The sequence below is a fragment of the Rhinolophus sinicus genome, chromosome 14, assembly GCF_057876585.1.
Source record: "Rhinolophus sinicus isolate RSI-liver-muscle chromosome 14, RSI-T2T, whole genome shotgun sequence".
Lineage (NCBI taxonomy): Eukaryota > Metazoa > Chordata > Mammalia > Chiroptera > Rhinolophidae > Rhinolophus > Rhinolophus sinicus.
The window spans coordinates 14,711,943-14,738,265 of NC_142514.1; the positions used below are offsets into that span (position 1 = coordinate 14,711,943).

General features: G+C 57.7%; 1 protein-coding gene across 17 annotated transcripts in view; it reads right to left on the reverse strand.

Annotated features, from left to right (window-relative positions):
• HSPG2 (heparan sulfate proteoglycan 2) overlaps window positions 1–26,323 on the reverse strand; it is a 97,369-nt gene that overhangs the window by 1,241 nt on the left and 69,805 nt on the right. For 8 of the 17 annotated variants that reach the window (XM_088790437.1, XM_088790436.1, XM_088790442.1 and 5 more), the window contains 53 exons: window positions 26,081–26,206; window positions 25,790–25,942; window positions 25,568–25,710; window positions 25,098–25,233; window positions 24,860–25,014; window positions 24,465–24,615; window positions 23,677–23,834; window positions 23,440–23,587; window positions 22,848–22,999; window positions 22,533–22,668; window positions 22,283–22,434; window positions 21,397–21,532; window positions 21,083–21,234; window positions 20,510–20,648; window positions 20,261–20,412; window positions 19,496–19,631; window positions 19,240–19,391; window positions 18,853–18,991; window positions 18,096–18,247; window positions 17,723–17,870; window positions 16,504–16,655; window positions 15,984–16,125; window positions 15,497–15,648; window positions 14,983–15,124; window positions 14,731–14,871; window positions 14,298–14,432; window positions 13,874–14,055; window positions 13,223–13,418; window positions 12,786–12,965; window positions 12,223–12,483; window positions 10,818–11,022; window positions 10,195–10,292; window positions 9,528–9,794; window positions 8,681–8,790; window positions 8,338–8,485; window positions 8,131–8,247; window positions 7,734–7,751; window positions 7,354–7,465; window positions 6,438–6,582; window positions 6,253–6,352; window positions 5,992–6,101; window positions 5,761–5,869; window positions 5,095–5,193; window positions 4,504–4,725; window positions 3,984–4,228; window positions 3,452–3,623; window positions 3,236–3,358; window positions 3,079–3,135; window positions 1,281–1,356; window positions 1,083–1,161; window positions 865–935; window positions 603–686; window positions 97–200 (listed from right to left, as the gene is read on the reverse strand). In XM_088790437.1, coding sequence (XP_088646563.1) covers window positions 97–200; window positions 603–686; window positions 865–935; window positions 1,083–1,161; window positions 1,281–1,356; window positions 3,079–3,135; window positions 3,236–3,358; window positions 3,452–3,623; window positions 3,984–4,228; window positions 4,504–4,725; window positions 5,095–5,193; window positions 5,761–5,869; window positions 5,992–6,101; window positions 6,253–6,352; window positions 6,438–6,582; window positions 7,354–7,465; window positions 7,734–7,751; window positions 8,131–8,247; window positions 8,338–8,485; window positions 8,681–8,790; window positions 9,528–9,794; window positions 10,195–10,292; window positions 10,818–11,022; window positions 12,223–12,483; window positions 12,786–12,965; window positions 13,223–13,418; window positions 13,874–14,055; window positions 14,298–14,432; window positions 14,731–14,871; window positions 14,983–15,124; window positions 15,497–15,648; window positions 15,984–16,125; window positions 16,504–16,655; window positions 17,723–17,870; window positions 18,096–18,247; window positions 18,853–18,991; window positions 19,240–19,391; window positions 19,496–19,631; window positions 20,261–20,412; window positions 20,510–20,648; window positions 21,083–21,234; window positions 21,397–21,532; window positions 22,283–22,434; window positions 22,533–22,668; window positions 22,848–22,999; window positions 23,440–23,587; window positions 23,677–23,834; window positions 24,465–24,615; window positions 24,860–25,014; window positions 25,098–25,233; window positions 25,568–25,710; window positions 25,790–25,942; window positions 26,081–26,206 — 7,470 coding nt within the window. The remainder of the gene's footprint in view (window positions 1–96; window positions 201–602; window positions 687–864; window positions 936–1,082; window positions 1,162–1,280; window positions 1,357–3,078; window positions 3,136–3,235; window positions 3,359–3,451; window positions 3,624–3,983; window positions 4,229–4,503; window positions 4,726–5,094; window positions 5,194–5,760; window positions 5,870–5,991; window positions 6,102–6,252; window positions 6,353–6,437; window positions 6,583–7,353; window positions 7,466–7,733; window positions 7,752–8,130; window positions 8,248–8,337; window positions 8,486–8,680; window positions 8,791–9,527; window positions 9,795–10,194; window positions 10,293–10,817; window positions 11,023–12,222; window positions 12,484–12,785; window positions 12,966–13,222; window positions 13,419–13,873; window positions 14,056–14,297; window positions 14,433–14,730; window positions 14,872–14,982; window positions 15,125–15,496; window positions 15,649–15,983; window positions 16,126–16,503; window positions 16,656–17,722; window positions 17,871–18,095; window positions 18,248–18,852; window positions 18,992–19,239; window positions 19,392–19,495; window positions 19,632–20,260; window positions 20,413–20,509; window positions 20,649–21,082; window positions 21,235–21,396; window positions 21,533–22,282; window positions 22,435–22,532; window positions 22,669–22,847; window positions 23,000–23,439; window positions 23,588–23,676; window positions 23,835–24,464; window positions 24,616–24,859; window positions 25,015–25,097; window positions 25,234–25,567; window positions 25,711–25,789; window positions 25,943–26,080; window positions 26,207–26,323) is intronic. The other 9 variants (XM_088790441.1, XM_088790440.1, XM_088790439.1 and 6 more) reach the window with 3 other exon arrangements.

Genomic DNA, 26,323 nt, shown 5'->3' on the forward strand with positions numbered 1-26,323 from the left:
CCGGGGGGGGGGGGGCGTGTGCTGTAGGGCCCCAGGAGCCCCACTCCCTCCCTTGCCCCAGGAGGGGGTTCCAGGCCCGCAGCGACCGGGACTTACCGATGTAGATGCTGCCCTTGGTGTTGACCGCCACGTTCGGGCCTGGGGACTGGCCGCTGACCAGTTCCTCACCGTCCACCTGGATGGAGCCTCTCCGGCCCTCTCTGGGGTGGGTGGAACTGGGTCAGGCCTTTCACCACCAGTTCCCCATGCTCCTTGACCCAAGAGTTCCCTCTCTTTTCTATGCGACGCCAGACAGAGAAATCTGTTCCTTGAGTTCTTTCCTTCCCCACCAGATGAGAGATCTGGCCTCCACCCCCAGAACACAGCTTCCTAGCACTCACCCAGGTTTTGTCCAGCCCATAGGGCGCTTGCCCGCCCATCCCCATGGAGTTCTGTCCTGCCTGCCCTGCAAGTCTGTGCTTGGCTGGTGGGCTTTCCCCAACCCTAGCTTCAAATTGTCTCCCTAGAACCCAATGCGTGCTCCCCCACACATGGTGGGGGGAGTCCTGGCCCACTCCACAACTCTGGGCCCCTCGCCTTAGTGCCTAGATGGGCTCCCTTACCGTAGTGCCGTCACCCGATGCCACTCGCCATCATTGATGGGGTCCTCAGAGACGAGGCGGGCCTCCCCACTGCCCAGCTGGTAGCTGCAGTCACAGAAAGGTATGAAGTGGGGCAGGACAGGAGTGGGGTGCGGGAGGGTGGTAGTGGTATGTCACTGGGGCACTGGGAGCTATGACTTCTTGTGGGAGGAGCCATGGGGCTGACCAGAGAGGAAGCCTCAATTGAGGGGGTGAAGGGGGCCAGGCAAGGGAGAGGACCCACCTGAAGACGAGGTGCCCGTCCTGAAGCCCAAGACTGATGAAGTCCTTGCTTTGGCTGGCCTCTCCCAGCTCCTGCCAGGGAAGCACAGAGTCTCTGGGGTCCCCAGCCTGGAAAGCCCAGGCCCCTGATGGCTGTGGCCTCCGCCTTCCTCGCTCCCACGGCCCTGGTCACCAGGGGGCTGGGAACCCTAAGACTCCGAGCCAGACACCCACACTCACCATGCCCTGCCATAGCAGGAGGCCACTGGCTGTGCTGGTCCGGACCTCCAGCTCGATGGTCTCAGGGACCTCGGGCAGGCTTTGGGGGGGGTGGGGGGGGGAGAAGCAGGTGAGAGGGCAAAAGTTCCAGATTCCCATCCCCCTCTCTGCCGCCTGTCCCCTCCCTGGGCCCACAGGCTCTCCCGACACCTGTCTCACCTCCTGGAGAAGACGTGGCTGGGGAGGGCTAGGAAGCCGTCATTGTAGAAATAGGCTCCGTACTGTCCTGGGGCATCTGCAGGGGGAAGGGGAGTGTCAGACATCTGCTCACCTGCTCGGAGTATCCATCCAGCATCAGTTCCCACCCCTCACCTCCACCCCAACATGTACGACTACAGGTCTGTGAACCTGGTCCCTGGAGACACAAGGGGCTGTGGACAGAATTCAGAGGCCTGTGAACTTAGATGGGAAAACATTATGGCTCTATATTCACTCACTCTCCCTGAAATGTAGCAGTTCCTTCCATTATGCATGTAGGCAACAAGTCAAAGGAGTGGCTGTAGGACCTGTGACTTTGTCACTAATAGAATTAGATTTCCTTATCAAATTACAGTAGGTGCAAATGTCTCAAAGCATCATTTACGCTTACTGAAAGCGGGCTAGCTATTAATTAGATCTTGTTATTTAATGTGTTAATAAAGAAGCACATAGGTTACAAATGAGAAAATTTAAAATATTTTGATAATCTTATTTCAGTATAATTGGTTTCCTTTGAAATTCTATGTATTTTATTTTATGAAGTCAATAGGGTCCAGGTAGGGTGACCAACCATCCTTATCTGCCAAGTCCTTGTCCTGGGTTTAGCTCTGAAAGTCCCATCTTGAGAAACCCCTCAGCCCTGAGCAAACCAGGATAGGTGGTCACTTAGGTCCATGGCACTTGAAAGGTTCAAAACCTGTGTGTCCTCTCCATCTTCCAGATGGGAAGCCAGGCTTGGGGGTGGGAGGAATTACTTGCCCAGGAAGTGGAAAGCCTAGATAATGGCAACCTGGACCTTTCCGCTCCAGTGTTTATACTGTGTGGGGCCCCAACATCCCACAGGCCAGCGCTGGCCCCTGTGGGTCCGGCAGCTACAAAGGTCAGGGACACTTTGCCACCTTCCACCAAATGATGAAGAGAACAGCTACCATTTACCAAGCACCTACTATGTGCTAGTAACTGTGCAGGGAGCTTCACATCCAGCCATAAACATCATTTTATTTAACTGGATTCTTACAATAATCCTATGACTTAGATATAGTAACAAAAGCTAACATTCTGTACCCACTCTGGACCAGATATTGTTCTAAGCATTTTAAATGCATTAAATAATTTTACTCTCACACTAAAATTTATCTAAAGTCTTGTGGAAGGATGTTAACTTCTTTCCATTTTATACATGAGGAAACTGAGGCACAGAGAAGTTAAGTGACTCACCCAAAGTCACACAGGTATTAAGTGGCAGGACTAGGATTTGAATCCAGGCAGGTTAGCTTCCGAGCCCATGCTCTTACCCACTACACCACTACCTCTCCTATTACATTCATGATAAGTAAGAAGATAAATATCTATAAAGCAGTTAGCACAGTGCCTGTAAATATTCAATAAATGTTCATTTTTAAAAAATTATCATTGCTTTGAAACAAATTGTGGAACCCTTGGAATGAGGGTCCCGCCTTTTTTATCTTATATTTACTGCTCCCAGGATAAGGATGAGCACACAATAGATGTTTGTTGACAGAATGCGTGAACATAGAGGAGGAAACTGAGGTCACAGTGGTACAGGGCCTACCCCAGGTAAGCATAAGGCAGGGCCCAGCTGTGTGTGGCTGTGCTCTTCTTTATTCCCTCTGTCCCCACTGAGCCTCTCACATGGACCTGCTCTGCTTACAGGCCAGAATTGAGGCTGCGGGGTAATTGGAAGATGGGAGTGAGAGGACAAGCTCCCTCAGCTTCTCTGGTGGCTACAAATACGCACCGTTGCCCCCGCTGCCTTCAAGACGCCAATCGGACTCCGCTGTGCCATGTCCAGAGCCTGTGGAGAAAGGCAGGGTTTAGTGAGTACAGACTCCCACGAGTACTCTGTCCAGCCCCAGGGCCCCAAAAGGGAGGTGGAGAGAAGCCAGTACAGTTACCTTTTTGGCAGCGTGGGCCAGAAAAGCCAGGAGGACAAAGGCAGCGGGTGCCCTGGCAGGTGCCCCCATGCAGACAGGGCTCACGGAGCTGGCAGGGGTTCTCTTCATGCTCACAGAGGTCTCCTGTGGGCCATGGCACAGGTGAGTGGACACGGGCTGGAGCTGCCACTGACCACCCTGCGCCCTCCCGCCCAGGACTTGGGCAGGCTCACATACCTTTGAAGCCATCTCGACACAGGCACTGGAACTCATACTCGCCAGCAGGCAAGCACGTGGCGCCATTCTGGCAAGGTTGGCGTTCACACGGGGAGCTGTCGTAGCACTGCCCAATGCCCTGGCTGCCGAGGAAACTGTAGGTGAGGTCCAGCCGCTTTCCATTCACTGACACCTGTGGGCAGAGGGACACTCAAGGCCTCAAGGGACGTAGGCAGCAGGGGCATCGGTGTACCAGTAGAGAGAAGAATGTAGTAAAGGGTAGCTGGGAAGCCAAGCTGGTGATTGAATGGCAACATGGTAACGTGGGGAGGGAGGAACAGCAGTGCCCACTGTGTGCCAGGGACATCCATCAGTGCAGTCAATCCTTAGCACCACCCTTGAAAGTAGGTGCAATTATCCCCATTTTACAGAAGAGAAAACTGAGGCTCAAAGGCGAAGTGTCTGGCCCCAAGGGCCTTGGGTTCGCTGCAGGTGGAGGGGCTTGGTTTGTACCCCTCCTCTCCCCCCTTGTCCTCTGGAAGCTGCTCCTTACCTCACCCACGCAGCCATGGAAAGGAGTGCTAATGTTGATGGCTGGGGACAGCTGCACGGAGGGCTCCACGCCACCGAGGTAGAGGAGGGTGTGCAGGTTGAGGCCTTGGCTCTTGCCCGGTGAGGAACGCAGCACAGGGCGTCCACCATTCACCTGCAGGCTGCCGTCCTTGTTGAGGCGCTCGGCAGACACATGGTGCCAGCGGCCCAGGGCCAGCGGCTCTGTGCTCCGCAGAACAGCCAGCCCTAGGGAGGTCACCAGGCAGGGTTGGCACACGCAAGGCTCCCTGCCTTGCCCCACCCCACACAGGGACTTCAGACCTCCTGGTGTTCCATGAGGAACCCGAGAGGTCGGGATTGGCCTAAAGTCACACACACACAGAAGGAATGTGAGGGAGTAGGGGACTTCAATTGGTTTGACTTCCAAATTGATTCCTCTGAGCCTGCTCAGGGCACAGAGAGCCAAGGGGCCCTGGGGCTGGACATCTCAAGCCCGTCTGCGTTTGGCATCCAGTACTCACCTGACCCCAGCTCATAGCGGAACTCCAGGTGGCTGCCAACCATGGCCAGGGACACGAAGTCCTCCACAGGTCCCTGTTTCCCCCCACTGAACAGCAGGATTCCGTCAGGTGCCAATGGCTTGAACTCCACATCCAGGCGTAGCTCATGGTGTGTGTTGGTGAGGGCAGGCAGCGCCAGGTAGGAGCCAGTGCCCGACATGGACGGGGTGGTTACGGTCACACCTGCAGCAGCCACAGCCATCAGGGCGGTGGGGATACCAGAGGCCCGGGAGGGGTCTAACTACTCAGACTTACCCCGGAACCTCTGCCACCTCACCCTAGTCCCAGAGGCTCAGGACCAACTGGGCAACAGCTGTAGTAGCACAGGACCTCCTGCCCCCTGGCTGGAAGGATCGCCAATAAGAGGGCACCTTTGGGGGCTCTCATGTAAGGGTTCAGACTGGGCAGAGGCTTGGCCAGGTGACTTTGAGGTCCTCTGGCTCTAGTATAATTTTATCATCTTGGAGCCCATCAAGGCTTCAGAGGGCCCCTGCCCAGAGCCCCCCATTCTTACTGGGATCCCTGAGGGGTCTCACGCCTGGCTCCACTCACCTTCCTCACACCTCATCCCTGAGCGGCCCAGGTGGCAGCGGCAGGTGTAGCCTCGGCCGTCGGGCCGGTTTACACAGGTGGCGTCAGGACCACAGGCTTCTGGGGGGAGACACACAGGCCACGAGGAGGACACTGAGGTGATACCAAAGCCCCACCTACTGCACCCCAGGGCCTTGGCTGTTTGGGGCTTGGCCTGACTGGGGCGGGGGGGGGAATGGATTCAAGCAGGGTGGGCAGAGGAGGCTGGGAAGGGGACAGGATTGGGGAAATGAATGAGTGACTCTCGGTGGTGGTCCTGAAAGACTGTACCTGGACAACCGTGTGGGGGTGATGAGTACGTGGGTGGCAGGTAATGGGGTGAGTGCCTTGGTAATAGATGGGAAGGTGGTAGTTACCGAGGTGGCAGTGATGGGAGGGGTCAGTACCTGGGTATCAGTAACTCAACCTGGGGGGTTGAATAGTTGGGTAGCAGAGATGGGGGGTCGAGTGAGTATTAGGGTGGTAGTGACAGACGTCAGTGTCTAGGAGGAGTGGTAAGTGCTTGGGTAAGAGTGACAGAGTGTGGTTAAGTGGTTAGTAGCTGGGGTGCGGGTGGATATGATGGGGCAGCCAGGGGTAGAGGCAAGTTCCCAGGGGTGACAGTGATCAGGAGGGGTGGGCACATACCTGGGTGACAGTGCAGAGCCTGCGAGTGCTCACAGCGGCTCCCGGTGAAGCCCGCGGGGCAGACGCACACGTAGCTGCTGCTCTCCGAGTCCTGGCACAGGCCCCCGTTCTACAAGGCAGCACCCAGAAGTCAGGCTGAGAATGCTCTGGCTCTCCCCCACTGCCAAAGGGCCCTGCCACAGCTGAGGATAGTGGCCAGGGGCAGCCAGGCGATGTGTGTGGTGTGGTTACCTGGCAAGGTCGGTCCCGACAGGTCGGACAGTGGGAGATGCCATGTGCCGTGAGGTTGAGGTCATGGAAGACGATCTCCTCGCCCTGGATACGCAGCTCCCGTACGCAGCCTGGGGGTGGGCAGGCGATGAGCCAAGGGGGTGGGTGCTGGGGGCATGGCCAGCCCTAGCCACACCCTGCAGGGCCCTCCCAGGCTCCCATGGGCTCTGCCAGCCAGCCAGGTGAGGCTTGGCCAGCGCTACAGGTAAGGAGGGTACTCACCTACGAAGCCGCTGCTCAGCCCCGCCTTGGGGATGGCGCCATAGTCGGGGTAGCCACCCAGGTAGAGCTCCTCGTTGAGGTCCAGGCCCTGGAACTTGCCCTGGGGAGTGGGAAGGTCAGGAGTGGCATCGGCTAGGCGGAGGTGGGGTGAGGGTTGGGACTAGCGGGGCAAGGCCGGGGCTCACCTGGGAGGTCCCATTGACTGGGGCCAGGCTGCCCACAATCAGGGAGCCCTGGGTGAGGCTGCGCAGCAGGGTCACGGTGTGGAACTGGCCCAGGGCCAGGGGGGCAGGGTGGCGGATGGTGGCCATGCCTGAGCCTGCGTCAAACCTGCTCCATGGGGTGGGCCAGGACAGGAGAGAGTAGAGGTGGGGTTTGTAAGAAGGGCTGAGCAGGGGGCCCGGCCCAGGCAAAGATGACGTCACCATTTCCTACAGTCCTGCTCCACTTCTGTCCCTGCCTCATCCTCCCACCCATCCCCAACCCCCCGCTGGCCCCATTTCTGCCCCTTCCCCAGCTCGTCTCCTCTGCCCAAATCCCTTCCCTGGGAGCTTGTCTGAAGCAGACCCTGGAGTTCCAATTGCCCCTGGTTCCAGGGCCCTGCAGCTTAGCACCTGGTCTCACTGTTCCTCTGGGCACTGCTCACTCTGAGATCACCTTGTTTCTTTCCTTATTTATTTATGGCTGGTCACCCCCAACTAGGATATACATTCCCACAAGGGCCAGGATTTGATTTGTTTATCCCTGTGTCAGGGCCTGGCGCATAGTAGGCGTTCAGCGAATAACTGTTGAATGAATGAATGTATGAATGAATGAATGAATGAATGAATCCTGGATTGCAGCAGTTCTACCTCCCAAAGACGCACTCAGCGTCCCTGAGTATTTCTGCCGTGGTTTTGTGCAGGTCTGAGGCTGCTTCCTTTTCCACCTGGCTGGCATACTGTGCCTACTCCAGCAGACCAGGAGGTCACCAAGGTAATGGCCATATCTCCTCCTTCCTTCAGAATCTCCTTTGTACAACTCAGCCCAGGGTGGTGTGTGCCCTGCAGTCCAGTTCCCCAACCCCCCGCCCCCCGTAAACAGGGAGGGCGAAGGTCTCACCGGAACTCAGGCCTTCCTCCCACAAGGCCGAAGGAGATGAAGTCGGGCTGCCTGTTGGCCAGGTTGGTGGGGCTGCCTGGGATCCGCTTCTGCCCATTGTACAGCAGCATCCCTGGGCGGGCACAGCTGTGTAAGGGCCGCTCAGCCAGCTATGGGCTCCCTATCTGCCCAGCCCAGGAATGAATGACCCAAGCCTGTGAGGCTTCCACTCTCTAACCCTTGCCCCCCTCTGGCACATCCCACACAGCCAGGGCCTTCCCACCGCCTCAGGATGGTGCCCTAAATAGAAGGCCTTGCTAACAGCCCCTAGAAAGAAACTGACTTTGCTTCATTCACACTGTAGGGTCTACCTGAAGGAGGTGATGGAGGCAGAGACTCACCTGAGTAGAGAAGGAGGCCTGGACAGTGAAAGTCAGAGACCCGCAAGAGATGGGAGGAGACAGATGAGAGAGAGAGAGGAAAGGGTGAGAGATGAGAGAAAAAGGAGGGAAAACGGAGCAGAGACAGGAACAGGAAGATGGTTCAGGAGGGCTGGGTGTCAGTGCACCAATAGCAGAGGGGTTCGGGGGGCTCAGAGGGGAGTTGTCGCAGAGGCGGGGATGCAGCAGAGGGGAGGGAGGAGAGAGGGCCCAGAGGGAAGGCCTGGGGGCTCCAGGACAGAGAGGGCTGACGGGGTAGGGAGGACTGGGGGTTGCCAGGGCTCATTCCTGACGGCAGTGACACCAGGAGCTCCCCTGCCCCAGGCTCCCTCCCCTAATCAGCTTGTCTCCTGCTCACCATCTGCTGAGTCAGGCCGGAAGGTGATCTTAATCTCAAATTTCCTGTAGGCATCCTTGATGGTGGGCAGAGGCAGGAAGGAGTGGGGGGTCTGCGTGAAGTAGGGTACCACCCGCTCTGTCGGCAGAGAGCACAGTTAGAGACGATGCCCACAGGGCAGTGGGCAGGGCACTGCCAGTCCCGGGGTGGGGTGGGGGGTTGTCTTACCTGGCACCTGCAGATGGGCAAAGGCTTTGACCTTGCCCTGGCGGTTAGTGGCAGTGCAGACGTAGGTGCCTGCATCCTGGGGTCGGACTGAGGGCAACAGCAGCATGTTGTTCTCCAGGCGGCTGTCGGGGGGCAGGTTACCATCCAGCTGCAAACATAACCGCACTTTGGACACTGGCCTGGGCCCACACCTCTATAGTGCCTGTCTCCCATCTCTGCCTCAGGGTCACCCTCATTCACTGAGCACTCTGTGCCAAGTCTGGGCCAGGCCCTGGGGACACAGATGTTGAAGACCTGGTCCCTGCCCCTGAGGCAGGCTGGCTGGGCCCTGCCAGGCACTTACCTTGCTCCAGGTGATGTCAGGGGTCGGGTAGCCAGAGGCCATGCAGGGGAAGGCGGCTGCAGAACCAGCAGGCACACGGACCTCTGGGGGCGTTGAGATCTGGGGCAAGGCTAAGAAGGAGGAAGGAGACAACAGCCACCATTTGTGAGCCCAGCCTGTGCCCTCACTCGTATAATCCTCACAGTATCCCTGGAAGGGAGGTACTATATCCCCATTTCACAGGTGAGGAAACTGTGGTGTAGAGAGAAAAGTAGCTGCTCACTCCTGATTGCACAGGTGGAGTCAGGGCTCAGGGACAGGTCCATTTGACTCCACAGCCCAAGACTCTTCAACACACCTTGGGGGGGGGGGGTATTATGCATCCCCTGGGGGACCTGAGAAGAGGGTAGTAAGGCAGTGTGGGTCTGGAGGTTTAGGGGCAAGTCATAGAGTTTGGGCTGAAAAGGGGTTGCCTTTGAATAAACATAGATTTGTGCCTGTCCTGCATCCACTGCCCTTGTTTTACTCTCTTATGTCTGTTTTGTGTTTACATTGTCTCTGCCATCAGACTGAGCTATAGGTTTCCCTCATCAGAGCAGGTGCTCTAATAGGTGAGGATTACATATCCGTTTTTCTCTTGATGCCCCTTGGTGTAGCTTTTCCCTGCAAGTTCCAGCCTGCCCTTGAAGAACATTCACTTCTATCTCCGGCTGCCACCACTTGTTATGAAACCTGCCCCTTAAATATACAAAATCGAAAACTCCCAAGAGAGTGGAAAGGAAGAGAAAAGCAGGCAAGGTAGGAGATGGCAGCATGAGAAGCCCCTGCCACGCTCCCCGACCCCCGCAGAGGTCCCTGCCGGCTTCACCTTGCACGAGCAGCAGAACATGGGATTGGGTGGTGCCGGCGGCGTTGGTGGCGGTGCAGCGGTACTGTCCGGCATCGCTCAGCTCCACGTGGGCAATCCTGACAATGCCTCCGTTCTGGACGACGCCAGGCCGCAGGCGTCCTCCGACTTTGCTCCATGTCACCTGAGGCTTGGGGTCACCCAGGGCCAGGCATTCGAACTCCACGGCATGGCCAACTACCACAGTCTGCACGGAAGTCCGGATGTTGATAAGCACCGAGGGCAGGGCTGCGGGGGAAGGAGGAAAAGGCAGCGTGAAGCCAGCCTGCTGCCGGCTGCCCGGAGGGTCCGGGAAAAGGTATGGAAGCCCCAGGCATTCATTTCTTCATTCACTCGCTTTTTTTGTTTTTTGCATTTATTCATGGACACACTCATTTGTTTGCTCTTCTGTTTATTCCTTTACTCACTTGTGTAGCCACTGTTATTCTTCACTGATTTGTGTGAACACCCACTTACTCGACCCATCTCCCTTTTCCTGTGCGGTATTTGTCAAGCCCCCCTTACTATGCTGGGCTCAAGAAGAGCCAATCGAATCGTTCTTTATTCATACACATTTCAGGGGTTTCCTGAGGAACACGTGTCCCTTATCTTGGTCCCAACTCTTAGAAGCCTGAAGCCACCCTCTTACCTTGGACAACCAGCTGGGCACTGGCCTGGGCCTGTCCCCAGGGTCCACGGGCTTGGCAAACATATGTCCCTTGGCAGCTCTGGTCCAAGTTCTGAATTCTGCAAAGAAAAAAAAATCCGTTAGTGAATAAAAACAATGGATGAGAATGCTTTGCAATTGCACGGGCGCTCAAAGCCATCAGAGATGCATGTGGTGTCAGCTTCTAGTCTCTCAGTAACCATGCCAGGTCGGCAGGCAGGCAGGGTGGGTGCCTCCACACCCATTTTACACCAAGACCTCTTGGTCAAGAGCTCAAGATCACAGGTATCAAGTAGCAGAGCTGAGATCTGGGCCATGTATATATCTGGCCTCAGAGCCTATTCTCTGTCCTCTAATAATAATCGAATATGGGCCATGGTTTACTGAAGGCCTTCCATGGGCTAAGCACTGTCTTAAATGCTTTAGAGCATCTCATTGTTTTCATATAAGCCACTGTACAGCTGAGAACATGGAGGCTCAGAGAGGTGAAGGGACTTGCCCAAGAATTGTTTCACTCCGAGCCCAGAGGGCAAGGATTCTAACAGCCCCACTGCACACCTTGGGCTGGGGTGCCCAAGTTCAGTCCTGCCCCAACTCCCACTCACCGAAGCACCCCATCCTGCACGCTGTGGCCAGGAGGTAGCTGACCCCCTTCCTTGAACCAGCGGAGCTGGGTGTCCTGGTCACTGGGCACGGCACAGTGGAACTCCACGCTGGCCCCGATGCTCTTGGTCTCCAGCTGAGGTGTGACCTGAATGGTGGGTGTGGATCCTGCTGGGATGGCGGTGGCAGGGAGAGAGCCGGAGTGTCCTGTAGGGACATGCATGAGGTGTGTGTGTGTGTGTGTGTGAGATCCCTGATGCCTTCCCAGGACCCAGGAAACCCCCATCCTAACATTTAAGGGCTGTTCTTCTCCTGGTAGCCTTTCTGACCAAGGAAAAAAGACCTTTCATTGACAGATTCACTTATTTGCTCACTCGTGCATTCATTCAATCGATACATATAAGACCCTTGGAACGCTGGGCTCCTGGCCTTCGGGAGGGGAGGGCAGCCCAAGGTAAGAGTGGGAGGGGTCAGCCATAGAGAGATTCACACATTTCAGGGAAGGACAGCAGGACGATTCTGGCTCTTATCTATAAGAGAATCCATGGTCATGGTGAAGGTACCAACATGTCCTTGTGCAAGGGACTGATGGGAGGGTGGGTAGAGACGCATATTATCACCATTTACTAAGTGCCTACTGTGTGCCATGGGCTTTACTGATGTGTGTTTTTCTAAGTCAGCTTATGTGCTGGCATTGTTCTTTCCACTTTACAGATGAAGAAACAGGCTTGAGGTTAACTGGCTTAGCCAGGGTCACACAACTAGCAAGTGACCGAGCTCAGTACTGAACTCGGGCTCATTGTGGTCCAGGCTCTTGACCAATGGGCCACGTGCTTTTCTGCTTCTAGAATTTGGGGACCCACGGCACCTGTTTGGCCTTGTGTCAGTGACAGAGGAAACCACGGAGATACTGGATGCTTTGGAGATCCACTGAAATCCTGGGCATTCTGGGGGTGGGTGTTGCCCTATCACATGCCATGTCGTCACTGTCCAGCATTTACCCGGCCCATTCTGGGTCCTGTGGTGGACAACCTGGGGCTGCTGAAATGACTGGTTACAGGCCTGAACATCCTCAGCCCTTAGTGTGGCAGGTGAAGAAGCTGGGGTATGTATGTAAACATCACAGCCTATGGCAGTGTGAGGTCAATGACAGGGGAGGGATGCAGCCATGAGAACCAGAGTTGCTGAGAACAGAGATGGGGGTCTTCCTGGAGGAGGCAGGCCTGCCTTGAACCTTGGACAACAGGACAAAAAGGCAGGCATTCCAGGTGGGGTAACGGAAGGAGGACTTCGTGCCCCAAGTAGGGGACTCAGGGGCTAGTTGTTGGGTAAGGGAAGGCCCTGGGGGAAAGCTGACTCCCTTCTGCCCAGCCTGAGCCGGTTGCTCACCTTGGACAAGTTGCTCACCTTGGACAAGCACCTGGGCGAAGGCCTCTGCAGAGCCCACCTTGTTGGTGACCTGGCAGCGGTAGCGGCCTGAGTCCTCAGGGCCCACAGGTTCAAAGCGCAGCATCTCATTCCTGGTGGTCACCCTCTCAGGGAGGCTGCCACCCACACGGCTCCACTGGAAGGTGAGCGGGGGTGTCCCGTGCGCCAGGCACTGGAGCTGCACTGTCTCTCCTGCCCGCGCCGAAGTGTGCTCTGGGACTGTGGTGGCATATGGTGGGCCTGGGGTGGGGACACAGAAGTGTGTGTGGGGGGAGCACGACAGAACAGAGGTCAGGATGGGAGCAGGCAACTTGCCAAAGGACCGGGGACTGAATGGTGAGCCCCGAGGACTGGGGAAAGGGAAGCACAGATCCCAGGAGGAGATGTGGGTTTTAGGCCAGGACAGGCTCTGGAGGGCTGAGGTGCATGGGGCCCTCTCGATGAAGTTCCTGGGGTTCTGTCCAGGGTGTAGGCTGACAGGGGGCTCAGACTTCCACGCAGTATAGACAGGGTGGCCCAAGAAGGGCGGGGAAGTGCCTTACTCTCCACATGCAGGGCGATGGTGGCCTCAGCGTGTCCGGTAGGGCTAGTGGCGTTGCAGATGTACTGGCCGGAGTCCTGTTGGGCCACCCGGGGGATGATCAGTGTGTCACCTTCCAGCTGGTGCTGCCAGGGTAGTGGGGAGCGCAGCTTGGACCAGTGGATGGTGGGTGTGGGGCTGCCTATGGAGTGAAGCAGAAGATGGCAGAGGTCACTGGGCTGTCCTAGGGACCAGCTGGGGGTAGGGATGGTGAGGAAGGGACTTGGGTGATCTTGCCACTTCATGGAGGGCACTAAGTGGGCACCTCAGCCATCACTGGGAGATGCCAGTGGCAAAGCCTCTCCGGGCATGACACCAGCTTCAGATTTCTTATGTCTAAAGTTGGGGCCCCAGGGCACCCCTGCTCTGCCTGCCCTGTGTGCCAGCCCCTATCCACACCTGTGGCTGAGCAGCGCAGGGTGGCCGTGTGTCCAGCTTCCACAGTCAACTCGATTTCTTCAACCTGGACCTGGGGGGCCCCTGGGATCACGGTGCCCGTGTCCACAATCACCTCTACTCTCTTCTGTGCTGTGCCGAGTGCATTCTGAGCTAGGCATACATAGGTACCTGCATCTGATGGTTTAGCTGATGAAATCTGGAAGCAAGCAAGGAGGCTGGTTATGTGGGCACTGAGGGGGAACCTTGGCATCAGCCCCCAGCTCTGGCTTGGTTTTCCCTTTCTATTACCCTTCCTTTTGTTTTTTAAACTTTCCTATTTGACTGGCTGCTTGAGGGCTAACCCTCGACAGACATCCCGTTAGTCCACCCAGTCACTTGGCCCAAACCACCCACATACTCATCCACCTCCCCACCCACCCACCTCCCCACCCACCCACCTCCCCACCCATCCACCGTCCCATCTACCCACTCATCCATCCACCCATTCTTTCCCACCCATCTTCTAATCTACCTACCATCTACCTATCCCATCCCTTCCTTTCTCTCTCCATCCATTCATCACCCATCTGTTCATCCAACACGCTTTCCTCCAAGCACATGCTCATGGATGGGCCGTGACTGAGCCTCTGGCTGGGGGAAGCCATGCCTGACCTGCAGCATCGTGTGGCTGTCCACGAGCCCAAACGTCTGCTGCTCCAAGTGGGCGGGGGCGCCGATCCGGGTCCAGCGAGCGGAAGAGCGGGGCTCCCCAGCACTGACACACTCCAGGGTGATGGCCTTTCCCACTTTCACCCTCACAGGGCCCTCAGGGAGCACAGACACCGTCGGGGGCCCTGCCCAGAGGAATGGCATTGCTGACGCAGAGATAGGGCTGTTGGTCAAGCTCCCTGTCACAGCGCCCTTTTCATTAACTGCCAGGTGGGCACGACTATACCGATGTGGGAACCAAGGCTCAGAGAGGGAGAATGCCCAAGAGGGGGGCAGTATCAGAGGCAGGACTGAAACCTGGAGGTTCTGAGCTTGGAATCGGGGCTGGAGAGGGAAAGACAGAGCCTGCAGGGTCGACGCCCCTCACCATGTACACTGAGGTTCACGACGCTCTGGGTCACGCCATAGGCATTGGAGGCCACACAGCGGTAGGGACCATGGTTGCTGGGCCGGGTGCCCACGATGGTGATGACAGAGCCGTTGGGGCTGATGTGGACATTGTCTGTGGGGTTGGCATTGAGGGAGGTATGGTCAGCAAGAGTGTCCTCCGGCCGTGGTGCTGCCAGGAGGTACACCTCTGCCCCACGCCCCTGACCTCTCAAGTCTGGGTGTGTCCCGCTCACAGGGTCACAGATGGCAGATGAAGAGTCCTTGGAGACTCCTGGGTCGAACCCAGAGGGGGACACTGGGGCCCCAGGGCCACACAGTGAATTTGGTGCCATCCGCGGCCGCTGCCCACCCACAGTGGTGATCGCTACGCACCCACACCTGCCTCACCCCACCCACCCCGCCTGGCTCACCCTCCAGCTCTTGGTTCCGAGTCTTCCACTCCAGGCTTATAGGGGCTGCCCCGTCATGGATGAGGCACTTGAAGCTGGCATCTTGGCCCTGCTGCACGGTGCTGCTGGGCGGCTCAATAGAGATGACAGGGCTCCTAAGGCCTGGGGGACAAGGCGTCAGGGGCTGGGCTCCGCAGGGCTGGGTCGGCTCGACCCCCTGCCTCAGCCTCGGAGCCCCCCACCCTCCCTGCTCATGGCATCAGCCACACTCACGGTAGGACGACCCCGCACTGGGGGGCACAGTGACCGTGAAGGAGGCTTCCCGCTCCGGGCCTGCACCGCCAACCACGCGGCACACATACTCGCCCGAATCGGCGGGGGAGACGTGGTGGAGCCGCAGCCGAGAGCCATGGGTCTGTCAGCGGAAAGAGAGGGCAGCCAGTCAGGCCAAAGCACCTGGACCCGGCAAGTCCCCACGCCCGGCTGTGCCAGCCCAGGAATTCTGTCTCGGGCCTCGAGCTCAGGGCTCCAGCTGTGTGGATGAGCTTCGCTCACAGAATCCTACACAACCAACCCACCCACTTTACAGAGGATGAAACTGGCTCAGGAAATGATTCGGCAGCAGAGCCAGAAAAACCCGGGTGTCTCAACTCCCAGGCTGGTGAACTCTTCCCCTCAAAAGTGTTTTCTCCCCTGAAGCCCCCAAACAAGCTGGGGTTTGCGGTGCAGAAGGCAACTGCAGGTCAAACCTTGCCTGCCCTGAAACTGCCCACCCCTGGCCCTGTACCTGATGCCGGTCGGGGAGGCTGCCCCCACGCTTGTGCCATGTGACCTGGGCGTGGGCCTGTCCGGGCACCACACAGTTCAGGTCCAGGGTCTGCCCTTCAGCCACGTGGGAGGAGGAGGCCTCGATGTAGATAGGCTGGGCCAATCCAGGGGCTGTGGGTACAATGGGCAGGTGAGAAAGGCGAGGCTCCCGGGGGTGAAGGCAGGAAGCTCAGGTGGTGGCAGTGAATGCAACTGCTTTCCCTGGAGGTACAGTGGCTTGAGAGTGACGTGGCTGAGTGCCATGGACCTAGGAAGGGTCTCCATTCTCTGGGGGCCAAGATGCCATGATAAAACCCAGCACTGGTCCCCAGTGGTTGGGTGAGGGCTGGAGGACCTTCATGGAACCGAGAGCCAGAATCCAGCTGGGAGAGCAGGGAGGACCAAGGCCAGAAAGGGACCCCCCCTAATCTTGGGCCCCAGTATTGCCCACTGCTGCCATCACTCACCAGGAATAGGGCCTGGGCTAGAGGCCTCAATTGTGACCAGGACAGAAGCCTCCAGGACGCCTGAGCTACCCGTCACTTGACATGAGTACTCGCCAGAGTCAGCTGGGGACACCTGGTTCAACCTCAGCAGGGGGCCGTGGACCTAGCCAAGGTGAGAGCGAGAGTGGGGGGAGTGAGCTGGGGGCCTTTGGTACCTATACCCCAGGACTGTCATGTATAGATGCAGGCTGCATCCTGGCAAAGGCAACCCCCTTTGACCCGAGACACTGTGGAATATGTTCGCTATGACATTTTTTTCTGGTAGGAGGAAATCCAGTGTCTTGAGTAAGAGGTGTTCTTTTTAAATTTGTACCAAGTGCCTAGCCTGTTCTTGACCTCTTAATTCCTAATCTCCCACTGCAATCTCCCCGAAGCCTGCATGTTGGGGCCACCTTCCCTCTGGGGCTGGATTCCTACAGGACTGCCCGAGTAGGGGGTGTGGTGGAGAGTGCCCTCATTCTGCTTCCTCTAGACCCAATACCTGGTGCCGTGCAGGAAGGCTGCCCCCACGCCTGTGCCACGTGACCTGGGCGTGGGCCTGCCCGGGCACAACACAGTTCAGATCCAGGGTCTGCCCTTCAGCCACGTGGGAGGAGGAGGTCTCGATGCGAATGGGTGGGACTCTGCCTGGGGCTGGGCACAGGAAGAGGTCAGTGAGCTGGGACCTCGACTCCTGTGCCCTCAGCCCCTGCCCCTGTATACCCAGATGTTCAGACCAGAGACCATGAGGAGGTGGCTTCAACTCCTCCCTTCCTATACCCCTGACACCTGGAGCAGCTGAGCTAGCCTAGCGGTAGAGACCCCTCATCCTCCCAGCCTCGCCCCAGATGCTGGCCCTACCATCTCCTCCTGTGCTCCCAGGACCATTGGCGGCCAGGGCTCACGGCCAGACACCTCCACACAGATCACTGATGTTTCCCAGACTCAAGTAATGTGTGGCTAAGAGCCCAGACTCTGGGGCCAGACTGCCTGGGTTCAAAACCCAGCTCTGCCATTTATTAGTTGTGTGACCTTTGGAAAACTATTTCACCTGTCTGTCTCAGTTTCCCTGTAAAATGGAGAGAACAATCCTATCTACCTTCAAGCGTTATGGTGAGGATGAAATGAGTTAATATGTGTAAATATAACAGGGTCCAGCTCCCAGTAATTGCTACAGCATGTTTATTATGTAGCACTGCGTGTACTACTCACGTGATGTCTGCCATAGCCATGTGCTCCTTGCACTATTTATTATTTTCCTTTCAATCGATTCACTTGAAAAAAACCCTTGAATACTTAGACCCATTAAAGGTAACGATTTCCATGAAATCATGACAGGTTGGATGTGTTGCTGTTTTTTCCCTAATATACCAAGATGAATGTAAAAGATTTTCATCAGGGCACCAGCTAAAAATCACCTTCACATACTCTTAGAGGTACAGTTTCAGCTTTTAGGGAACTCAGATAATCACTGCAAGAGCTCGGCTGTCCCTACTTTACAGATGAGGAAAGTGAAATGCAGAGAGAAGTCCTTTATGTGACATCTCAGACTGTGGACAGAAGAGCTGGGACTTAAGATCACAGATGCCAGACTCCAAAGTCTGTGCTCTTGGGCCCTAGAGCTGAACCCCACTTGACATAACTCCTGACCTCTGCCTGCTGGTCCCCTCCCTCCCTCCCTCCCTCCTCCAGCCTCCCAGCCCCATGGCAGGGACCCTCACCAGGGACAGGAACAGCACTAGAGCCAGAGGCCTCGATGGAGACCAGGACGGAGGCCTCTTGGGGGCCAGAGCTGCTCACCACGCGGCACACATACTCCCCTGAGTCAGCTGGGGACACCTGGTGCAGCCGCAGCCGTGAGCCGTGGGCCTGAGCAGGGATAGGACAGAGAGACAGAGGAACAGACAGATGAACAGTGGCAATCGGAATCCTGGACGGACTGGGGCCAGGGTCTAAACTCTGACCCAGGCAGGCACTGCACCCTACAGGGGCTCCTAGGTCTCCATCCTAGGCAGAGCTTGGGGGGCAGAGCCCCAGCCAGGGCCTCCACAGCCAGCAGCCCTCCCACTATTTCCCGCCCCCAAACTCCCATACCTGGTGGTGAGCAGGGAGGCTGCCCCCACGCTTGTGCCACGTGACTTGGGCGTGGGCCTGTCCAGAGACCACGCAGTTCAGATCCAGGGTCTGCCCTTCGGCCACGTGTGAAGATGAGGACTCAATTCTGATGGGCACGGCATTGCCAGGGACTGGGGGCACAGAAATACCAAGTGGGGGCTTTGGCCATAAGTCAGATTTGGGAACAACTGGGTTGATGGACACCTCAGCCATAGGAGCCCCCACCCCCAAGGTAATAATAGTTAACACTCACTAAGCACTTACGGTGTGTCAGGCGTTGTCTAAGCACTTTATGCAGGTTAACTCACTCAGTCCTCACAAAATTCACAAACTTTCTGCGATGATGGAAATGTCCTATCATCTGCACTGGCCAATACAGTGGCTACTAGCTACACGTGGCCATTGACTGGGCACTCGAAATGTGAGGATGTGAATTTTAAATTGTAATTAATTTAGTTGCCACATGCGACTAGTGGCCACGGTACTGGACAGCTCTGTGAGGTTGGAATAACTCATATCCCCATTTCACTGATGAGGAAACTGGAAGCTGAGCGAGGAGAATAACTCACAAATCCCTTAGTGGCACAGGAAGGATTCGAACCCAGGCATCTTTCTGCAGGGCCCTTGCCCGGGACTCTCACCGTCCTCTGAGGGCTCTGACTGCACAGCTCCTCCCCCGCAGGGAGCACTGTTACCTGCATTGCCCGGTCCCTTCCTGGGCCTTCATCACACTCACCGGAGGGGTTGCCGGAGTTGGGAGACACTGAGACCATGAAGGAAGCCTCCCGAGCGTCGATGTTGTTGTTCGCCCGGCACACATACTCGCCGGAGTCAGCTATGGACAGCTGGTGCAGCCGCAGGCGGGAGCCATGGGCCTGCGGGTGGACGGGGAAGGAGAGGGAGAGGGAGGGGAGCGGTCAAGGCGTCAGCAGCGGGGTCAGGCCTCCTCCCAGGCCTCCCTTGTCAGACGTGCTGAGGCTCTCTCTGTCTGTGCCGGGCAGGAGGGAGAACTGCCCCAGGATTGCCGGCTCACGCTTTGGGTTCTTTGCCCTTGGGGCTGTCCCTGCACGGCCCACCCTGGGAGGCAAAAGTGCTGCCCTCACTGCCACGCTCCACTCTGTACCTGGTGTCGGGCAGGAAGACTGCCCCCTCGCTTGTACCACGTGATGGTGGCCTGGGGCTGCCCGGCAACCACGCAGTTCAGATCCAAGGTCTGCCCTTCGACCACTGTGGGGGATGAGGACTCGATCCGGATTGGTGGGGAGACACTGGGCACTGGGACAGAGAGGGTGGGATGTCGCTAGAGTCAGACAACAATGACGGTGCCAGAGACCTCTGTGCCTCTCCCTGCACCTACCCCGTGCCTTATGTACTCTCACCTTGGGAGGAGCCGCTGCCCTGGATGGTGACAATGAGCGAGGTCTCCTGGGAGCCAGCACCATTACTAACATGACACACATACTCGCCCGAGTCCGCTGGCGTCACCTGGGGGATCCGTAGCCGGGAGCCCACGATCTGAGGGGGAGCAGGTATCAGCGGGCGGGCACAGCACCTCCACCTCTCAGGCAGTGCTGCTGCCGCGTCTGGACTCTGAGAACCTCCCTACCTTGCCCGGGGCCAGCCCCCACCCTGGCATCCTTCAGAACTCGCTCAGCGGCCTTCCTGAGGCTTTGGACTGGGTGGACAGTGCCTGTCTCTAGCTTTGCACTATTCTCACCCGTCATCCCTGCAGAAGGCCTGCTGAGGCCCTCCCAGCGACTCCGCAGTACCCTGCTGTGGCTCCTATTACACTGCTGTCAGATGGCACGTCTGCCTCACCCTCTAGCCAGTGAGCTCCTTGAGCGCAGGTACCTATCTCATTTCATTTAGAAGCCTCAGGGCCAGGCACAGGACTTGGCGTGGAGCAGGTTCTCAGGGAAATGGAGTGAGTGAACCATAGAATGTTCTGTTAAAATACAGGACCCAACTGAGGCTGGAGGGACTTATCTCTGTATCTTTAATACTGGTCCAGGGCCCATCTAGCAAGAATATTCAATGTTTGTTGAATGACTGAATGAGTACAGAAGAGGTGCTGAGAGCGCCTCCTAATTCCTATCAGGGCCAGTACACCCAGCTTTAGCCCCCGCCTACCCACTGGCTGGTACCTGGTGCCGGCTGGGTAGGCTGCCTCCACGCTTATACCAGGTGATGGTGTGGGGGGCTTGGCTGGCCACTAGGCAGTTGAGGTCCAGGGTATGTCCATTGGCCAGGGAGGCCGAGGAGGACTCGATGCGGACAGGGTACACCACACTCTGGGCTAGGAGGGCGAGACGGGAGGCAGGATGTGGGAGCCACTGAGGGTGGAGTGGCCCTAATAGCCCCCCATTGTTTGCTATGACCCCTGAGACACTCACTGTGGGAGGGGCCAAGGCGCTGCTGGATGGTGACGAGGACTGAAGCTTCCTGGGTGCCCGAGCTGCTGACCACACGGCACATGTACTCTCCAGAGTCGGCTGGAGTCACCTGGGGCAGCCGCAGCCTCGAGCCATGCACCTGGGATGGGCCGGAGGGAGGCAGGCTCAGAGCTGGGCACTGGAGCTCACAGCCAGGCTCTAGGCTCCTGCTCCCATCTCTGGCCCCTCCCAGCCTGGCCCCCCAACTATAGCTTGGGGGAGGCTCTTCCAGGGAGAACTGCCATTTGTGACCCTTCAATTACCCCATCCCAGGGTCAGGACTGGTTTTAGTGGGATGAAGTGGGGGACTGGTATTGGTTGATGTACTACAGGGCAGGTGAGCTAGGCAGTGTGAGCCCATTGGATAGATGAGGATGCTGAGGTTCAGGAAAGGCAAATGACTTGTCTAAAGTCACACAGCAGTCCAGAGGCAGAGCAGCATCAGCATCGAATATGCCTGAATTCAAAGCTTATGCTCCTTATTCTGTAGTCACAAGGGTCCTTCAGGAGCCCCCTTAGCTCCCCACCTCCTACCTGATGCCGGGCAGGGAGGCTGCCTCCACGCTTGTGCCAGGTGACCTGGGCGTGGGGCTGTCCAGTAACCAGGCAGTTCAGATCCAGGGTCTGCCCTTCAGACACGTGGGAAGAGGAGGACTCGATCCGGATTGGGAGGGTAACCCCCAGCGCTGGGAACAGAGGGCAGAGGGTCAATCCCCAGCTGGGAGGACAGCAGGAAGGGTGGCTGAGTGAAGGTAAAGGCACTGGTCTTGTGGGATCCTGCCATTGCTGGAGTGGGGAGCCTTCCCCGGTGGGGTCCCCAGGCCTTCCCTCCCCCCAGTGCCACTCACCAGGAACAGAGCCTACAGGCTCAATGGTGACCAGGACAGAGGCTTCCAGGGGCACCGAGCCGCCCACCACGCGGCACACATACTCGCCCGAGTCGACCGGGGACACCTGGTGTAGTCTCAGCAGTGAGCCGTGGGTCTGGCCGGAAAGGAGGTGAGGTCAGAGGGACCCTTGCACCTATAACCTGCAACCCTGCCCCATTCTCTGACGCCCGAGGCCTGGCCATCAGCTTTGTCCTGCTTTAGGTGGGGAAGAGAGGGTCTCTTTCCAGGGGTGGGGGGTGGGCCGGGAGGAGCCATGTGAACTGGTAGACACTAATGCCACATTCCATCAGTTCTAAGGCACACTTTGTAATGTCTCTGAAGTCCAGCTGCATCTTACAGTGAATAATGCTACGATTACAAATGGCAGCTTTTTTTTTTTCTTTAGGGGCACATAACATGGTGCATCTTACAATCAATGGCATCCTAAATTCTATAAAACACAGTAAAAATAATAGCTAATGGTAATGATAATAACAGCTCACAGCAGTTTCCATGGGCTAGAGCTCTGAGCACTTGGCATACGTATTAATTCACTTCATCTGTAAGACAATTCTGTAAGGTAGGTAGGTACTATTACAACCACTTAACAAGCGCTGAAGCTGCAACAGAGAGGTTAAGTAACTTGCCCAAGGTCATCAGCTAATAAGTGGGAGAAGCAGCATTCACACCCAGGCTGGCCAGTCCAAGAGTCTGGGTTCTAACCATTGCCACTATACACCTGTGCAGTGGGGTCCAAGGCTTCCCCTGTCTCAGAGGAGCCTCCCGCCAACCCCATCCCCGACCTCACCACCCAGGGGCCTCCCTCCTATCCCCTCCTTGGCCCATCCATCCTCTAGTCCTGTACCTGATGTCGGGTGGGGAGGCTGCCGCCGCGCTTATGCCATGTGACCTGGGCGTGGGCCTGCCCGGGCACCACGCAGTTCAAATCCAGGGTCTGCCCTTCAGCCACATGGGAGGAGGAAGACTCGATGCGGATGGGCTGGGTGCCACCAGGAGCTGGGCGAGAAGATGGTCACCGGGTCACTCCAGTTCTCTGCAGGTGCCCCTGCCTATCCCCTTTCTCCGTCCCAGTCCAGGCTGGTGGCTCTACTCACGGTAGGCGAAGTTGGCCCCCTGCGTCCCAGTAACTGTGACTGTGATGGAGGCCTCCACACCATTGCTGGCCCGGCAAACGTACTCGCCTGCGTCAGCTGGTGATGCCTGGAATATGTAGAGGCGGGAGCCACGGACCTGGGCAGCGTGGGTAGGTGTGTGAGAGGTGCTTCCCGGAGCCCAGCAGATGCCCCTCCCTTTTCCGACTCCTCTGGGCTGGGCACTGCCAGTCCCTCAGCTCAGGCACCAGGACCCCTGCAAACCACTGTCCACGGCTCGGCCTGGCTGCCCCCTCCCACCTTTCTCACAACGTGTACCTGGTGCCGGGCAGGGAGGCTGCCACCACGCTTGTACCATGTGACCTGGGCATGGGCCTGCCCTGCCACCACACAGCTCAGATCCAGGGTCTGCCCCTCAGCCACTGTGGAGGAAGAGGACTCGATCCTGACAGGTGGGACGGGTCCTGGTGCTGTGGGGACAGGGGTGGGGGAGGTGGTACATGCACTGTAGACGAGATGGCAAGAACTGCCGACCTGGAGCCAGCTCACCCTTGTCTTCTTAGGCCACGTCCCTGTTTGGGGGTTTGGTGACCTGGGCTTAATGTCCCCAGCTGAGCAACCCTGAAGGGAAGGTCCAGGCAGAGGTGAAGCCTTGCAGAAGGGAGTGAGGGAGTGGGAGAGAAGAGGGTCGCTGAGACTGGGAGAGAGGAAAAGGAGGCAGCAGCAGAAACAGGAGGAGTGATGTGGCCAGAGAGGAGAAATGGGAAGATGGCGGATGACTCAGAGAAGTGGAGTCTGCTTGGGCCTGGCCCTGCGGCAGCTCCATGTCATAACAGGAGTCCCTGGGACCTTAGCACCTTGGAAGGCTCTCAGCCTCCTCCAGCTCGCCTTGTCATTGGCAGTCACTCACCAGGGATGGAGCCAGCGCTGGAGCCAGAGGCCTCGATGGTAACCAGGACGGAGGTCTCTAGGGGCCCAGAGCCAAGGACCACGCGGCACACATACTCGCCTGAGTCGGCTGGGGACACCTGGTGCAGCCGCAGCAGTGAGCCGTGGGTCTGTGTGCAAACAGAGAGGGTGGGAGGGAGTTGGAGAGGCCCCACCCAACCCCTCCATCCAGCAAGCTGGCCCTGGGCGGCTGCTGTACCTGGTGCCTGGCCGGGAGGCTGCCGCCGCGCCTGTGCCATGTGACCTGGGCATGAGCCTGCCCGGGTACGATGCAGTTCAGATCCAGAGTCTGCCCTTCAGCCACGTGGGAGGAGGACGACTCGATTCGGATGGCCTGGGTATTGCCCCGAGCTGGGCCTCCAACAGAAGATGGGGCACAGAGGGGCTGCTCAGATGGGAAGCCCTTCTGGGCCTGGGACCATGCTCTTCTGCCTCAGCATGGCCAGGCAGACCCCTTCTTCCCTCCCCCACCTCCAGCTCAGAGTTCAAGGCCCATTTGCCTACATCTTGATCTGTGATGAGCTGCCCTGTCCTGCCCTTTGGCTAGGCCAAAGGACGTAGTCAATAATGCTATAACTCCCTTCTATAGAGTGTTTGCCATGTCTTCATGTGGTGGTGGCACTGTCCTCATTTTACATATGAGGAAACTGAGGCCCCAAAAGGTAAAATTACCAGTTCAAGGCTGATAAGGGGTAGATCCAGCATTTGAACCCAGGTCAGCCTGACTCCCAACTCAGCATTCAACCCCGATTGTGCTACTTGCTGATGAAATCTGAAAATAGTACCTCATCATGGTGTCCCAGGTAAACCAGACCAACCTTAGCCCCAATATCAGCCCGCTTATCTCCCTAAGCAAAGAGTGGAGGGTCAAAGCCTGCTGAGTGCCCTTCTTGTCCTGATGTCCCCAAAGAGACCACAGGCAGCTTTCCTGGGAATAGTGGGGAGATCCCAGGGGTGGCCCCTGCCCAGCTCTACCTGACTGCTCACCTGAGGTGAGGCTGGGGCCTGAGTGGGTGTGGTGGGGGACCGAGACGGTGATGGAGGCCTCCTTGGAGCCTGACCCATTCTCCACTCGGCACACGTATTCTCCAGAATCAGCTGAGGAAACCTGGAGGAGCCGCAGCCGGGAGCCATGCACCTGGGCCACATGGGGACAGAGATATGTGAGGATGGGGAGGGAGCAATGGTCACTACTCCCTCCAAGCCTCAGTGAGTCATTCATGAAGCTCTCACTGGCTCCACTGAGTTAGCTCATGCTGGAAGCTGGAGACGGAAGGAAATAAGGGCCGGCCCCTGCTGGCCCCTGGAGATTGCCAGGGCTGTGTGCAGCCTCTGCCCGTGTATAGGACCCTCCCCTGCCATAGGGTTAGGGATCCTCATACCTGGGCGTTGGGGGGCAGATTGCCCCCTCGCCTGTACCATGTGACCTGGGCTTGGGCCAGCCCTGCCACCACACAGTTGAGGTCTAGTGTCTGCCCTTCTGTCACAGAAGGTGATGAGGACTCAATCCTGACTGGTAAGGAGCTGGCACCTGAAGCTGGGGGCAAAAGGGGAGTGAGTAGGCCTCAGGGGAACCCTGGCTTGCCCTCCCCACTCCGTCAGCCCCCAGAGGCCCCGCACCTGGAAGGACGATCACTTGGATCCGGGCCTGTGCAGTGCCCGCGGGGCTGGTGGCCACGCAGAGGTAGAAGCCTTCGTCTGCGGTTGTGATGGCTGGGATGAGCAGCGTGGCGATGTCTGTGCGCTCAGACCGGGCCTGCCACACAGCGAGAAGGGTCAGCTGCCGCCGGAGGGGCTTAGGTAGCCTGGCGAGGGCTAGCCAGCGAGGGCGGGCAGAGGGGGCATAAAAGGTAGAGAGGCAAGCACAGAGCCAACATTAGGGCCCCGTGGGGGTACCAAGCGGGGCGGAAAGAGGCAGCAAAGCAAGAGGCTGATATCTGCTACCTGCCACGATGTCTGGGTAGGTTACCATCTTGGAAGTCAAAGGAAGCAGAAGAGGAGATAAGGTAGGACGTTCAGGTGGGAGGGACAGGTGGCCAGAGCTGGGACTCTGCTGAGCCTGTGGGCCCGGCCCAGGTGGCTCTCCTCACCTGTGGGGGGAGGCTGCCCCCTTCCTTCTTCCACGTGATGGTGGCACTGGGAACACCGGCGGCCCTGCAGTACAGCCTGACAATGCTGCCTTCGTGTACCCGGGTCCTCTCTGGACTCACCTGGACTCTGGGCCCGTTGCCCCCTGCAGACAGAGCCCCATGAGAACATGTCTTTGGGCTGCCCATGTGCTCCCAGCCCCGACCTCAGCCCTGTCCTCTCACCGTGTACGTGGAGCACGGCCCTGGCCACCTGCTGCCCTGCACTGCTGAGGGCTCGGCACAGGTACTGGCCTTGATCCGAGGGCTCGACGGCCGGCAGGCGCAGGATACCGCCATGGATTTGTGCCTTCTGAGGGAGCTGGCCACCAGGGCCCCCTGATGTGGAGAAATGAGGTCAGCACCTACTGGGACTGGTCCCCCAGATGTTGTAGGCCCCACAGCCTAGAGTCCTGCCTCTGGCTTCCCACATCCAGGAGAGCCAGGTCCTGAATGTAATTGCTGCCAGGGTCTCACCTGTCCACTCAAGGGTGGGTGTGGGGTGCCCCGTGGCGCTGCAGCGGAATTCAGCCGTCTGCCCAGGCTGCATTGTGAGCTGTGGTGGGTGGATAGAGACCACAGGGGCAGATGGGGTACCCGAGGCTGATGTGGGGGAGAAAGAACATGTGGTCGGGAAGGCGTGTCGTGTGACCCACAGCAACAGCCCTCTTGCTGCTCTCTTTGCTTCCACTCAAGCCCCTCATGGCCATTTGTCCACAG